The 13702-nt window shown below is 35.6% G+C and overlaps 1 protein-coding gene across 1 annotated transcript; it reads left to right on the top strand.

The window, feature by feature from the left end:
- Positions 1 to 248: 248 nt before the first annotated feature.
- Positions 249 to 13542, top strand: LOC104069174 (tankyrase-2; the record flags this gene model as incomplete). The annotated part of the gene is made up of 16 exons (XM_009576591.1): positions 249 to 324; positions 1647 to 1741; positions 2906 to 2972; positions 4657 to 4843; positions 5769 to 5890; positions 6396 to 6487; positions 6581 to 6659; positions 7718 to 7889; positions 8604 to 8683; positions 9118 to 9263; positions 9687 to 9852; positions 10149 to 10368; positions 10784 to 10893; positions 11610 to 11798; positions 12572 to 12824; positions 13456 to 13542. Coding segments are annotated over 16 exons (2141 nt in total), but the record flags the coding sequence as incomplete, so codon positions are not given.
- Positions 13543 to 13702: the final 160 nt, after the last annotated feature.

The raw sequence follows: 13702 nt of genomic DNA, 5'->3' as shown, positions 1-13702 counted from the left end.
TATATATAGGCTTTTGAGCTGGCATTCCATCTAGATGCTAAGCTTTGGCTGTTACCTGTGAATAAAGCTACAAAAATAATTATATAAATGCATTTCTGCTTTCCCTTTAATGCTGACAATACAGAAGTGCATGTATTACTTCAGAACAGATCTGCTGAACGTTATAGCTAGGAGAAATATAAAAACATAATAAGCTACTAAAAACGGGAATAAAAAGAATTCTGCCCATGTCATACCTTGTTTTTCAGGAGTGGAAATGAAGAAAAGATGATGTCTCTTCTTACACCATTAAATGTTAACTGTCATGCAAGTGATGGCAGAAAGGTATTTTTATTTAAAACCTGATTTAAAATTAGTTCACTCTTACACGTTTCACAGTTATTGTTTGCAAGATTTTAAGAATGTTAAACATCTATCTATTTTCTTTAATATATGTGGGGGAATGCGATTGTACCTCTCTAGCAGCTAGCTGGGGTTTTTTTGTTTGTTTTTTAACCTTAAAAGGACTATGTAGGTATTTCCATCTAGGAGCAATAAACAAACACCTTTTCAATTGGAACGTCTGTTTGACCTTCATATCTGCAGTGATAAAGAAGGGAGGCCTTTTCATAGATTCTTGTTGCTATCATGAAGAGACATACACAGGCCCCTTACTTGCCATACATTTCTGCTGTTTCAGGAACAAGTTATTCATCTCTACAAGTATTGGTAAAGAACTATGTGGAAAAAATGTTCAAAATCTCCATTCTAAAAATACTGATAGTCTCCTGGGTTCAGCCCCTAGCCTACCAAAGGTTCAGATTATTGAGTATCAAATTTCGGCATCCTCGTTGTTCTCATTAAGTACGTGTACTCATTCACTTAAGTTTTGTTTGACTGAGTTTCCCTCTTTAAGGCTTTGTGGTAAGATACTGGGATCTCCAAAAGACCTATGCATCTCTATTTTCTTACCTTCTAGTTATGAGACTCATCCTTCAGGAATTGTACAAACCCAGTTCAATTGATGGATTTGTAAATGAAGAGGATTAAGATTTCTCTTCAATAATTTGTAGCTCTGCCGTTGGTGCTGCTGATGGGTATGCTTGAGTGGGTTTGCTAGAAAAGATCATAGAGCAGTTATCTGACTGCTCTGTGGAGGGTGAGAATTTAGAAGAGAAGATTAAGTTTCCCCCACACCCCACTAACTTACTGCACTCACAGATGTGGATAACAATCTCTGTTGAAAATTTCTAAACTTAATCTGTTGATTGGCAGGGAGACCTCTTTATAATTTAGCAGTCATTGTTTCTAATGGCCGTCTTATTTCCCCTTTCACAAGGGACAGTTTGTCCCAGCAAAGTATTTATCACTATAGGCTAAAAGACAAAAATGGACTGCAGGACTCAAAAATCCTTTAAAGAGGGCCTTCATTGCCAGAATGTATTAATGATGGAGTAAATTCAGAATTTGTGTTTATGATGACTGCAAGAGTAGTCAGTAAACAACGAATATAGTTATCAAATGTCTGATTCAAGCACACTCTTTTTTTTAACGTTGCAAGTATTTTAAGGACTTCAGTAATTAGTACTGTTACTAAGTTTGGGGGGGGGGGGGAATCAATGCTTGATTTTTGTGTTACTGATTACTTCTACATTCTGTCATTTCAGTCTACTCCTTTACATTTAGCAGCTGGGTATAACCGTGTAAAAATAGTACAGCTCTTACTGCAACATGGGGCTGACGTACATGCTAAGGATAAGGGGTAGGTTCATTTTTCCTTTGTTCAGAATAAACAGAATTTGTTAAAAATTGAGATGAAGTAAAGAAAAGCAATACTATTTTAACCGTGAAGAATTTCTAACCTGAGACCATTGTGCCATCTTTAGCCTTTCTGTTATGACAAAAATGTAAAGTGTACAGGCTTAAGACTTGTGAATCAGTAGAATCCAAATTGAGCTGACCATAGAACATGCTGCGTTTTATCACTAGCCAAATTATTATCTCTTGTTTAATAAAATATGTTCATACCTCACTGTGAAGTCAGCAAATATTTCGATGATTGAATCAATCTTAATTTTCTTTCCACTTCTAAGTTTCTGTGCTGCTTTTTGCAAAGAATGTGATTAAAAATTGAAGATCAGTTTCCCAGAGATTTTATTTGGACTACATTTTCAAGCATTTGGTTGTTATGTCAGGAAATGTAGTGAAATATAGACATGCTAAGTTTATTTAGTTACATAAAATATAATGAAAAACCTGTTTTTAAAATGTGTATTTATGTACATTAAGGATTATGGAAAGCAAACTCTTATTCCTCCTTTTTCCTAGGATTACTTCACAGTGACATAAATAGCTGCCCAATCAGACAGCTTTAATTTGTCCCCTTGGGGTTGGATTTCACTTTGTCATTTCTCCCTTACTAGCCCACAGTGAAAGAATTCACTTTGGCCAATTTCTCACTTGCTCCTAAGACCACTGGGTTTGAGAAAGTATGAAGCTGGATTTAAAACCTGTAGCTCTGCTGTTACTGTAGAATATTGTACAGTTACTTAAACATTAGCCAGTAAGACTTCTTTAGTTTCCAAGGGAGAAGATAATCTTACAGCAATGTTCTTGTGAAAAAGGAAATAATTACTGTCACTCCTGAAAATCCCCTGCAGATAGTTCTTCCTGCTTAGGGTTCTGAGTCTGAGCGGAACAATTTCATTTGCAGTAAGACAGTGCAATTAATTTCTCATCTTCTGATTATTTTAAACATTTATTGTTCTGAAAAATGCTGATGGGGTTTTCTGAGTTCTTCTCAAGGGTCTTATTTCCCCTCAACTTCATTTGAACATCTCTCATATTATTTTTGTAAAATGTTCAAGGTGCAACATAGTACCATTTGCAATGCTAAGATAATCCTTCCCCTTTCTCTCCTATATAGAGATTTGGTGCCACTTCACAATGCCTGTTCCTATGGTCATTATGAAGTAACAGAGCTTCTAGTAAAGGTTAGTCTTTGAAGAGATTAAATTGCATATTATTAAATAAGAACAGTTTTTAATAGACTAATGCAAGTTGCATTTTTTTAATTTCGTACTTAGATTTACAAAATTTAAAGAATGATTGATTGCTTTTGTTCTACATGTTAGTTAGTGATTATTAAACTGGAGCTACAGAATCTTCTGCTTGCAAGGAAGCTTTTTCCCTCTAAATGTGCTTTCTGTTTTTAACACACTCTGCTCCAAAGTTGAATGTTTTTGTACCACCAAGTACTTCTTATCTCAACCTTCCTACCTTCACCCAAAAAACCCACCAAAAAAACCACAAAAACTGAGCAATATTGTGAGTTTGACAATAGAAAAATATTTCAGAAGACAGATTATTAAGAGGTTTTTGAAAAGAATACTGATAAGATCATAAATGTTTTCAAATTAAGAGTAATCAGTCTCTTGAGGGAATGAACTTCACAACATCAATTCTGGCCCTGAATTGTAGCCTTCACCCCAAAGAAAGAAAAATGTGTCAGGTTTTTTTTAACGTAAGTGAACTGAGTGGCTTATCTGGATTATGTTAATCTTGAAGATAAAGTATGATGCGCATTAAACTAGTGGCTCAAAGTGGTGGCCTGCAAAAATCTGAGTGTTGTCCACCAAGGGACTTTTGAACTGTGCCCATTCTCAGCTGCTACAGCAAATCATGATGGTTATAACAGCTGTGTTATGGTTATAACAGTGTTCTGTTAGATAACTCTCGATGTTTGGAAGCTGTTGTTGTTCTATCCTGTATGTCTCAGTCCCTGCTAATTCCCTGTGTCTTTCTATTTGTTTAGCAAAAATTAAGTAAAAATTATTGAAATAAGCATATATTGTAGTAAGTATAAATAGTCAAGATTTTTTTTTTACTTCAGAGGCCAATTGTAAAGTGAACCTTTACAGTTGTGGTACTAGACAAAAAAAAAAGCTCTTGCCTAGACACTACTGTGTGTCTTAACTGTTAAGCTAGAGTTGTATTCCCTGTTTCTGCTCCAGTGAATGTTGAATTATTTTTTGCAAAGCACTACAGCTTTAACAGGAGCAATGGGAAAGAGCGTGTCGTATCAGAGTTACTTACAGACAGAACTCAAGGTGCATACAGAATGTTACTGGAGAAGAATTACACAGATATTAATCATCCAAGAGTATTACTTTCAGAACCTTGTACTTAAATGTTTTGAATTGAAGTCAGCTTTGAGTGCCTATCTCCTTCTAGATATCTTGGCATTCATATCTTGGGGGGTATGCACAGAACGTGTATTTATCTTAGTGCAATTGTTCGCTCTAGACTTTTTCTAGAGCAACAAGAAACAGGAGCTTTTTCAAAGGTCATTTGGAGTATATGAATTAGGCTCTTTCTCCAACTTGACCTGTAGCAGAGCTACTCTCCTTTTAGAGATACTGGAGAAAGCCTGAAGAGACTAGCCTGCCTTTGACTTCTTTGAATGTACATGTGAGACACTAGAGGATTAAAAACTGCAGTGTGCTGAAATGTTGTGTTATATTGAAAATGAATGTCTGGAGAATGTCTTGGATACAGTTTGCATACAAGCATTGATTTTTATTTTAACAGTCTACTGCACTGAAACTAATGACAGAAGTCTTTTTCTAATGATCTGGTTTTGATATTGCATCTTTTTTACCCCTTTCCCTTTCCAAGCATGGAGCATGTGTGAATGCAATGGATCTGTGGCAATTCACCCCTCTGCATGAAGCAGCTTCTAAGAACAGGGTGGAAGTATGTTCTCTTCTGTTAAGTTATGGTGCTGACCCAACACTGTTGAACTGTCACAACAAAAGCACCATTGATTTGGCTCCAACACCCCAATTAAAAGAACGGTTAGCATGTGAGTATAAAGTGAGATAAGTTCTACAGTTATAAATTGTATTGTGTACTTAGGTTCCCTAGACAGTGACCTGCCAGAAATCAGATTTGGAAAATGCTTACACTTTCCAAGCAATTGTGCAATGTCAGACAGTACATTTCACTGTTCATAATTTGAGATTGCTAGATTTGCTGAAAGTAGGCACTTAAAACAATTTTATTGTCAGTTTTATAGTCATGTGATTGTGATGGGTTTTGTAGCTTTTCCTCCCTGAATACATGCTTTCCCTCACAACCTTGCCAGTACACTTTCATTTTCCATACTTGCTCCTGTCATTGCATCGAGACTGTTGAAATACTCATTTTTATTCCAGTGTGTTTTGTTTGAAGAAAAGACATAACCATTTAGAATGCTGAATATATTTGAGTATGCCACAATCGCAGAAAGTTCAAAGAAATTGATGAAAGGCATTGATTTTTGTCCGGCAAACTTGAGTTGAAAAGAATGCCCTCAAATTCTGTCCTTGAGTGGTCAAACAATAACTTTCTGGGATATGTACAAAAATTATCAGTAAAAACTACATTAGACTTCATGTTAGCATCTAGAAATGGTTTTCCAAAGACAGGTCAGAAGTAGAGATTTATATGTGCTTGAATTGGTACATATGCGAAGAGTGGAACCTAGAACAGTGGTGAGCGAAATAGATCTTATTCAGCCAGTTTGGATGTCTCTGGCTTTGGTTTAGAAACAAAGCGCATTCCGGTAGTGTTTTGACTTAGCTAACAAGTTCTGTCAAGTGATGTAAAAGCTTAAGTCTTAGTTGGAAATGTCTGCACCATGGTCTGCTGAATAAAATGAATATTTTTATCTGACTGAAAGAAACAATGCTCTTAATCCTTCTCGAGGTAAGGAGTGTAACCTGGTATGTATTTATTTCTTTTTCAAGATGAATTCAAAGGTCACTCATTGCTACAGGCTGCGAGAGAATCAGATGTAGCTCGTATAAAGAAACATCTTTCTTTGGAGACAGTGAACTTCAAGCATCCTCAAACACATGAAACAGCATTGGTAATATCTCAGGATTTATTAATTATTTTGCATATATTGTGGCTGACCTAAACATACTAGGTAATAGTTTAGAACTAAAAATTTCAGTGTCAAACAGTCTAATTCAGACCAATCTGGAATATCCAGTGTCTAGTTAAACAAATAACATGGATTCATATTTTGTTCTTAAGGTTAATGTTAAGACTAATCTAAATCACGCGTTTAATTTGGGTTGTCTAAATGACTGTTTTTCTTTTTCTGTAGAATAGTCTCGTTTTAAGCAACAGCAAGCTACATATGTTAGCTTTGTTTGTAAAGTTTGAAGGTTTCCAGCAATTAGTGGAAAATACCACAGTAAATCCAAAAGCCCATGTGGAATCTCCTGAATTAATAAGCTTCTACATGTGTTTTTTTTTTTTCTGTTGACTTTGCACACGACCAGCTCTTAACTGCCAGCTGATCAACAAGCAGTAAAACCTATATATTGCTAGCTAGTTGTTAATGCTACAATTTTTAATGTTCTCAGCACTGTGCTGCTGCATCTCCATATCCTAAGAGAAAACAAGTATGTGAATTGCTGCTGAGGAAAGGAGCCAACATCAATGAAAAAACAAAAGAGTGAGTGGTTACAAATGAATACTCCTAAGTGTTTATTTAGAAGATTTTGCAAAATACATTTTGAATTATTCTTTCTTTTTTTTTTTTTTAAAGCTTCTTGACTCCTCTGCATGTGGCATCAGAAAAGGCTCATAATGATGTTGTTGAAGTAGTTGTGAAACATGAAGCTAAGGTATGAGTTACTATTTATACCTTTTTTGTTGAGGTCTGCCTACTATATAGGTTTTCGTAGCATGAGTATGAACAGCTGAGTAGACAGACTTTTCTAAGATAATTCATTTTGGAAGGTTGTAGATTTATACGCTTAAGACATAGGCCATCAATCCATCAGTACAGCCCTATACATTGAGGCATCATTACTGTTTTGGTCCTGTTTTATAAGAAGTAGTATGGAGTTCTTCTCACTGTTAACTGAAAGCTTGTAGAGTGTCTTATTCAGTGCTTTGTTGTCCAGCAGTAGTAATGAAATGCTTAAGGGAAAAAAAAAAAAGTAGGGGATATATACAAACAAGAAGCTAGACTGGACTGTAAAACAGGTAGATTTTACATGATGTTTTGTGCAGTAAAATTACAGTGAAGGCAAAATGTTAAATCGTAACATGGTGTTTAGTTCAAATACACAGCATTTAGTTCAAATTTTCACAAAAAGGAAAAATGGAAAGGAGATCCTCTATAATGCTTGAGTCCTCCAAAAGTAGGAGTTGAATCTCTCTCTCATGTAAATTTGATTACAGCCTGACTGCTGTGAAGTTTCTAAAGCAATTATCAAAAACAGAGGAACAGTAGGGAATACAAGTAACCTTTGGGTGCAGAGTTTTAAATTGTTGAATACACTTTGACTGAAACACATAGAATGTCATCAACCTGAAAGACCACAATAAGCCAATGCAGGTAAAAGCTGTTATACATGTTGGCACTGAGGATTTGTGCTGCCATGAGCAAAATAATGACCTACTTCTGTATGTGGTAAAATTGCTGTAACTGTTTGTTTACGCTGGATTATTCACATGCTTCACATGCAGGCTGTTCTTCCTCAGTAAATAGTTTTAACTTTATGCACTGCTTTTGTTAAAATTTTATCTTTTGAAATGTCATGACCTTTGGAAATAGGCTGAATACGGTCTTTTAATTAAAGTAAGAATATTACATGCGAAACTCTCCCAGTCAGCATTGAAAACAGCTTTAATATTAAGTTTTGATGGTGGTGTTTCTTGTCTGTGTTATTTTTAGGTTAATGCGTTAGATAATCTTGGCCAGACCTCTCTTCATAGAGCAGCACATTGTGGTCATCTTCAGACGTGCAGGTTGCTGTTGAGTTCTGGGTGTGATCCTTCCATTGTGTCTCTGCAGGGCTTTACAGCCTTACAAATGGGGACTGAAAGTGTGCAACAACTACTACAAGGTACAACTGATTTATTTAAGATCCACTTCTGAAGTAATGTGGTGCTTCATTTTACTGGTCCTTTCAAGTGCTGTCAAGAAATAATAGTGAACCCAAGCAAGGAAAAAAAAAAAATACTTTCTACAAAAGACAGCGCTGGGTTGTGCGGTTCTTATTCCATAACCACGTCCACAGGAGAGTGCCTGTTCTAGGTGTAGTTAACAGTATCGTTTACTCTCTAGTATTCAGCTACAGAGATTGTCAGAGGTGCTCAGAATGCTTCATGGTGTAGCCACCTGGAATCATTTTGTAAAAATCCTGATGTAGGAAGGGGGGAATCTTTTAAGTAGAAAATGAGTTTCAAAAGCAAAAAGCGGCTGCTTTGCATTTGTGAGCAGAGGCAACAGGGTACATGGATTTTCAAGAGTAAGGTTTGGACATTATACACGTAGGTAAGCTTCTTGATATAGTGGAATTCTGAAACTGAAATAAGAATGTTTAGTTGGTTCCACAGTACTTCAAAATGGATAGGTAGCATGTTGCTAAAGGCAATTTTGCAAACACTGTTAGAGCTAATAGCTACAGTTGTAGATAGTAAGAAAAGGCAAAACTTGTCTATAATTGGTAAACTTTTTTTTAAAGGGAAATCCTTGAAATACTCAAATGATTTCCTGTCTTAACAAATTCCTTTAACTACATACACTTATCTGTCATGCAACCTTATTTATTTTGCAGAAGGTATCCCATTAGGTAATTCCGATGCAGATCGACAGTTGCTGGAGGCTGCAAAGGCTGGAGATGTGGATACTGTAAAAGTAAGCTTAAACCTGTCCTAAAAGTAGCAGGGAATTATATCCCAAACTATAATTTCTCAAAATCAGCGATGAAACAGCCCTTCACGGACTGCTTTAGAGTTGTGATCCCTGTCCTAAAGCCTTTTTATTGCACAGATATTAGAGATGGCAGAATGTAATGTTCGCCACCTCCAGAAGTTTGTCTTACATAAAAAGCGTAAAAAAAAAAGTCAAGATGTGGATTTGGGAGGAAGGGAGTATTTAATTATTATTTTTCTTGGGACACAATCTGTGAAAAGTAAAGGTTTTATGTAAAAATAAATGAAGAAATAACTTTCCTTTGTAATGAAAACAGGTTTTCAAAACTATATGTGTATAACAACATTTTATGACTAGATTAAAAGTGTGCCAATACTATGTATAGTGATGTATGTTTTGTTTTGGGGATTTCACAGAAACTATGTACGGTTCAAAGTGTGAACTGCAGAGATATAGAAGGACGTCAGTCTACACCACTTCATTTTGCAGCTGGATATAATAGGGTATCTGTTGTTGAGTATCTTCTTCAGCATGGAGCTGACGTGCATGCGAAAGATAAGGGGTAACTACTCAAATGTATATTTCTTGGCAATTGTAATTGCTGATACGTGTCAGCTCTTGAATACTGCTAGCTGATAAGCATCCCATCTTTCTTCAGACATTCAATTTTTTTATTTTCATGGAAAGTTCTGTTAGAGTGAAGCTGTTCAGAGTATCCACAAAAGTATTTTGCAGTACTTGAGACTAGAGCATCAAGAATTTCTCTGGCCCTGTGTTTTTACTTCTCTTCAGTGCCACTGCTGATTGCATTTTTACCACTTTGGCAGTAGCTTTCCTACTATATTAGACTATTGTGGAAATTTTTAAAAAATGTTTTTGTTACGGTTTGATTGTTGAAGATGCACTGTGTTTTAAGTTTATATCACTTTGTGAAAAAAGACACAATTTTTAAAGAGAATTTTTCTCTTTTTTTAATTGTTTCCAGAGGACTCGTCCCGTTACATAATGCTTGCTCATATGGTCACTATGAAGTTGCAGAACTGCTGGTTAAACATGGTGCAGTTGTCAATGTAGCTGACTTGTGGAAATTCACTCCCTTGCATGAAGCTGCAGCAAAAGGAAAATATGAGATTTGCAAACTCCTGTTACAGGTATTACATATGCTGGAGAGAGGTTACTTTTCTTTCTTGTTCAGTCTGAAATGTGATTGGACTTCTTTGAGAAACTGGTTTGTGTTTTGTGGTTTCTAAATGATTGTAGTTAACTGTATGTTTTCAGTAAAAGGGATGCTATTAGCAAATATGTTGTCCTTTCTCACACAGTAAATGAAGGCTCTCTCTGAAAGATTCGAATATGTCAGAATATTTGCTCAATAAGGCACAAGATGCCTAAGATGCAACGTGTTTATTCTGCTTACGTACTTACCACCTGTTTTTGATGTGCACAGCATGGAGCTGACCCTACGAAGAAAAACAGAGATGGAAATACTCCTCTAGACCTTGTTAAAGATGGTGATACTGATATTCAAGACCTCCTTAGAGGAGATGCAGCTCTACTAGATGCTGCAAAAAAAGGTTGTTTGGCCCGAGTAAAAAAGCTGTGTTCACCTGACAATGTCAACTGTCGGGACACGCAAGGACGGCATTCAACACCACTACATTTAGCAGGTCAGTGTTTTAATTAACTGGTTTGATCAGTGTTATTAGTTACTGTGGCTGAACTTTCTATGTCTAAGCAAGTTTAAAGTATAGCCTCCTATACTTTAGAGGATTCCATATTTTCTCTTTAAAAAAAAAAAAGCATATTAATATTATGTTCCTCTTCTAAACTGTTTAACTCTAGTGACTTTAATTTTCTATTCTCTCTAGCCGAAGAGGATCTTTTATTGTTTATTGACAGAGGTTTTAAAACCAAATACTCTTAAATAGGGTGAAGCTGTTTTCACTAATAGATAATACACTGTCTTCACTGGGATTGACATCTTAACTTCCAAGTAATTTAAGTGAACTATTACTTCTCTACAACCTGTTGAGGATTTTTTTTAATATGTTCTGTTTATTCTGTCCTTTTGCAACCTTCCAGCTGGTTACAACAATTTGGAGGTTGCAGAGTACCTGTTACAGCATGGAGCAGATGTGAATGCACAGGATAAAGGAGGTTTGATTCCTCTGCATAATGCAGCATCTTATGGGGTAAATATCTCAAACTTTCTGAGGCTTTATTTTTTTTTTTAAATAAATAAATAAAAGTGATACATTTCATTGACAGCACTGTGAGCTAATACTCCCTAGAAAGCTTTTGCCATTGAGTTGTAATGTAATCTTATTTGTAAAACGCAAAAAAACTAATTTGATCATAGTCAGCTCATTGTATAGGTGAAGACTTTCTTGAATTTGTAAAATCATGGTTGGAGTTTACAGAATTGAGTTTTCTGAACATGAACACTTAGAAAGCCAGCAGCCTGAAAGGTGTTCCATAAAATGCATTTCCTTACCTGTGCCAGTCAAATTTTATCAGCAAGATCTCATTTTCATTTATTTGGCTGGTATTGAGACACTAATTGTTTTTGTGGACTTCCTGGATCTTTGTACTTGGATCAAGTCTTTAATCAAAACAGTTGGGAGTACTTTCCAAACTGGAAGTTCAAATTCAGGCTTTTTTTCCTTCAGAAAATTAGGATTCTGTTGTAGTCTGTCCTTTTTTCGCAAGAGAATAAATCTTAACTTTTTACTGGTATGTTATAGGTGAGGAAGAAAACACCTTGTTTTAATACTTTTTTAATCATAATTAGAAAGTAAATGTATTCTAAGAGAATGAATGAGGATTACAGAGAAGTATCAGTAATAGTTCTGAGTTAGTTTAGTATACTGTGGTACCATGGAATTTAACAGGTGTTTTTATTTTCCAGCATGTTGATGTAGCAGCTTTACTTATAAAATATAACGCATGTGTGAATGCTACAGACAAATGGGCTTTCACACCTCTGCATGAAGCAGCCCAGAAAGGAAGGACACAGCTTTGTGCCTTGTTACTGGCACACGGGGCTGATCCTACCCTGAAAAACCAAGAAGGACAAACGCCATTGGACCTGGTTACTGTAAGTGATAGGGCTCTTCCTGGGAAATCTGTACTTAACCTGCCATTTGTGGCAGCTCATTTAAAAACTATCCTTTAAAAAAAATAGTAATATGGCAACTTCTGCAAAATTTAAAATACTGCGGTTTCTCTAGTGTTTATATGTGCCTGGTAAAGAAAGTCAGTAGAGCCTTTATAAACCTTCTTTAAATGTTTTCTTGCTTAAGACTTCTTATTTCAAGATGAAGTGGGAGGGCTGTGGCGGGGTGGGGAACCCAAAAGGAATTCATGCTTATAATTTGATGCTTTTAATTCGCTACTTATAGTTCAACTAATACAAAAATTGTGGCAATAAAATGTAAGCAAACTTTGTAGCAACATAAATTTAGGAAACTATCTGGCTGTTAAGTTTTTGAGTGTTTTTTTTCTCTAAGTATTATAGTACAATTGAAAGCTACACTCAGAGTAACTGTTTTGTTTCATAAATTCTGGTTGCCAGTAGCAGCTTTTGTTCCTAGAAATGAATTCTCTTTAATTGTCCCTAAAGTTTTTTAGAAATATTGAAGTCTTTACTTTTTATCTTATTACCGTTTCTATTTACAAACATTTTACAGTCTCATGTATGCTGTTGGCACAAAAGGCCATTTGTAAACTGCATTGTGAAATGCATATTTTTCCAGTATGCATTTTTTTATTTTGCAGTATACTTAAGAAGTCTGGAATAATGATAATGCGTTCCAGGAAAACATTGTGTAAAAGTGTTCCTCTTTTAATAAATTGTTTTCTGCTATTTAGGCAGATGATGTCAGCGCATTATTGACAGCGGCAATGCCTCCTTCCGCCTTACCAACTTGCTACAAACCTCAGGTTATAAGTGTGTCTCAGACTACAGGTTCTACAGCTGATTCACTGTCTTCTGTTCCGTCCAGTCCATCCAGTCTGTCTGCTGCAAGTAGTCTTGACAACTTGTCTGGTAGTTTTTCTGAACTTCCTTCAGTTGTTGGTACAAACAGTGCAGAGGGAGCTACTGTTCTGGAGAAAAAAGAAGGTGAGGCTTTCTCATTTAGGAATGAATAACATTTTCTACCATATGGTAAAAAGAATACACAAGTGTGAAGTTTCCCATGCACACAGTTACTATGACATATGCAGTATCCCTATTCCTTATGATGTCATTAATGAAGAACAGAAGTCTAAAAATCTTGTAGTATAAGATTTTAGTACTTTCCCCTTACAGAATCTTTAAAATGTTCCTTTTTTCGCTTTACAGAACCAAAATGGTGAATTGTGTTTTAAAAGAGAAGTCAAATGAAGTTTGGCTCCATACCAAGCAGTATTTTACTACAAACTTTATCTAGCTTCTAAGAGGCTATTCTTAGATCAGATATCTTTAAAAGGTTACTTCTGTAACATTTTAGTTCTCAAAATATTTTCTGTTTGAATATGCATTTCTGGTAGCTAGTTAGTGGCTTATTTCGTGGAAGCACAAAGACTGCTCTTGGGGGGGGTAAAAAGCTACTAGGGTAGATTAAGTAACAATTGCCAGTGGTTAGTTCCCCATCTTCAGAAGACCGGGAATTTCTGTCTTTCTCGTTATTGCCACAGACAGCATGAGATTTGTATACTTTATTTGACAATACATGTATGAAAGTTCATTGTGAGTTTTTCTTCTTATGCAGTTTCAGGTGTAGATTTTAGCATAAATCAGTTTGTGCGGAACCTTGGCCTTGAACATCTGATAGACATATTTGAGAGAGAACAGGTAAGTAGCTATATTTATTTCCAGATACTTGGCTAGAAAGGAAAGGAATAAATACTGACTGTTTAGAATAATGTAATGAGACAGATTTAAAGTGAGTGAATGTCAAAATGAGTGTAATGAAGAAAAGGATTATATATATATAATAAATATATATATATAAAAAT

Source organism: Fulmarus glacialis, unplaced genomic scaffold (assembly GCF_000690835.1).
Source record: "Fulmarus glacialis isolate BGI_N327 unplaced genomic scaffold, ASM69083v1 scaffold42560, whole genome shotgun sequence".
Taxonomy (NCBI): Eukaryota; Metazoa; Chordata; class Aves; order Procellariiformes; family Procellariidae; genus Fulmarus; species Fulmarus glacialis.
The sequence above is the reverse complement of the archived record's forward strand: the minus strand, read 5'-3'. Positions and strand labels throughout refer to the sequence as shown.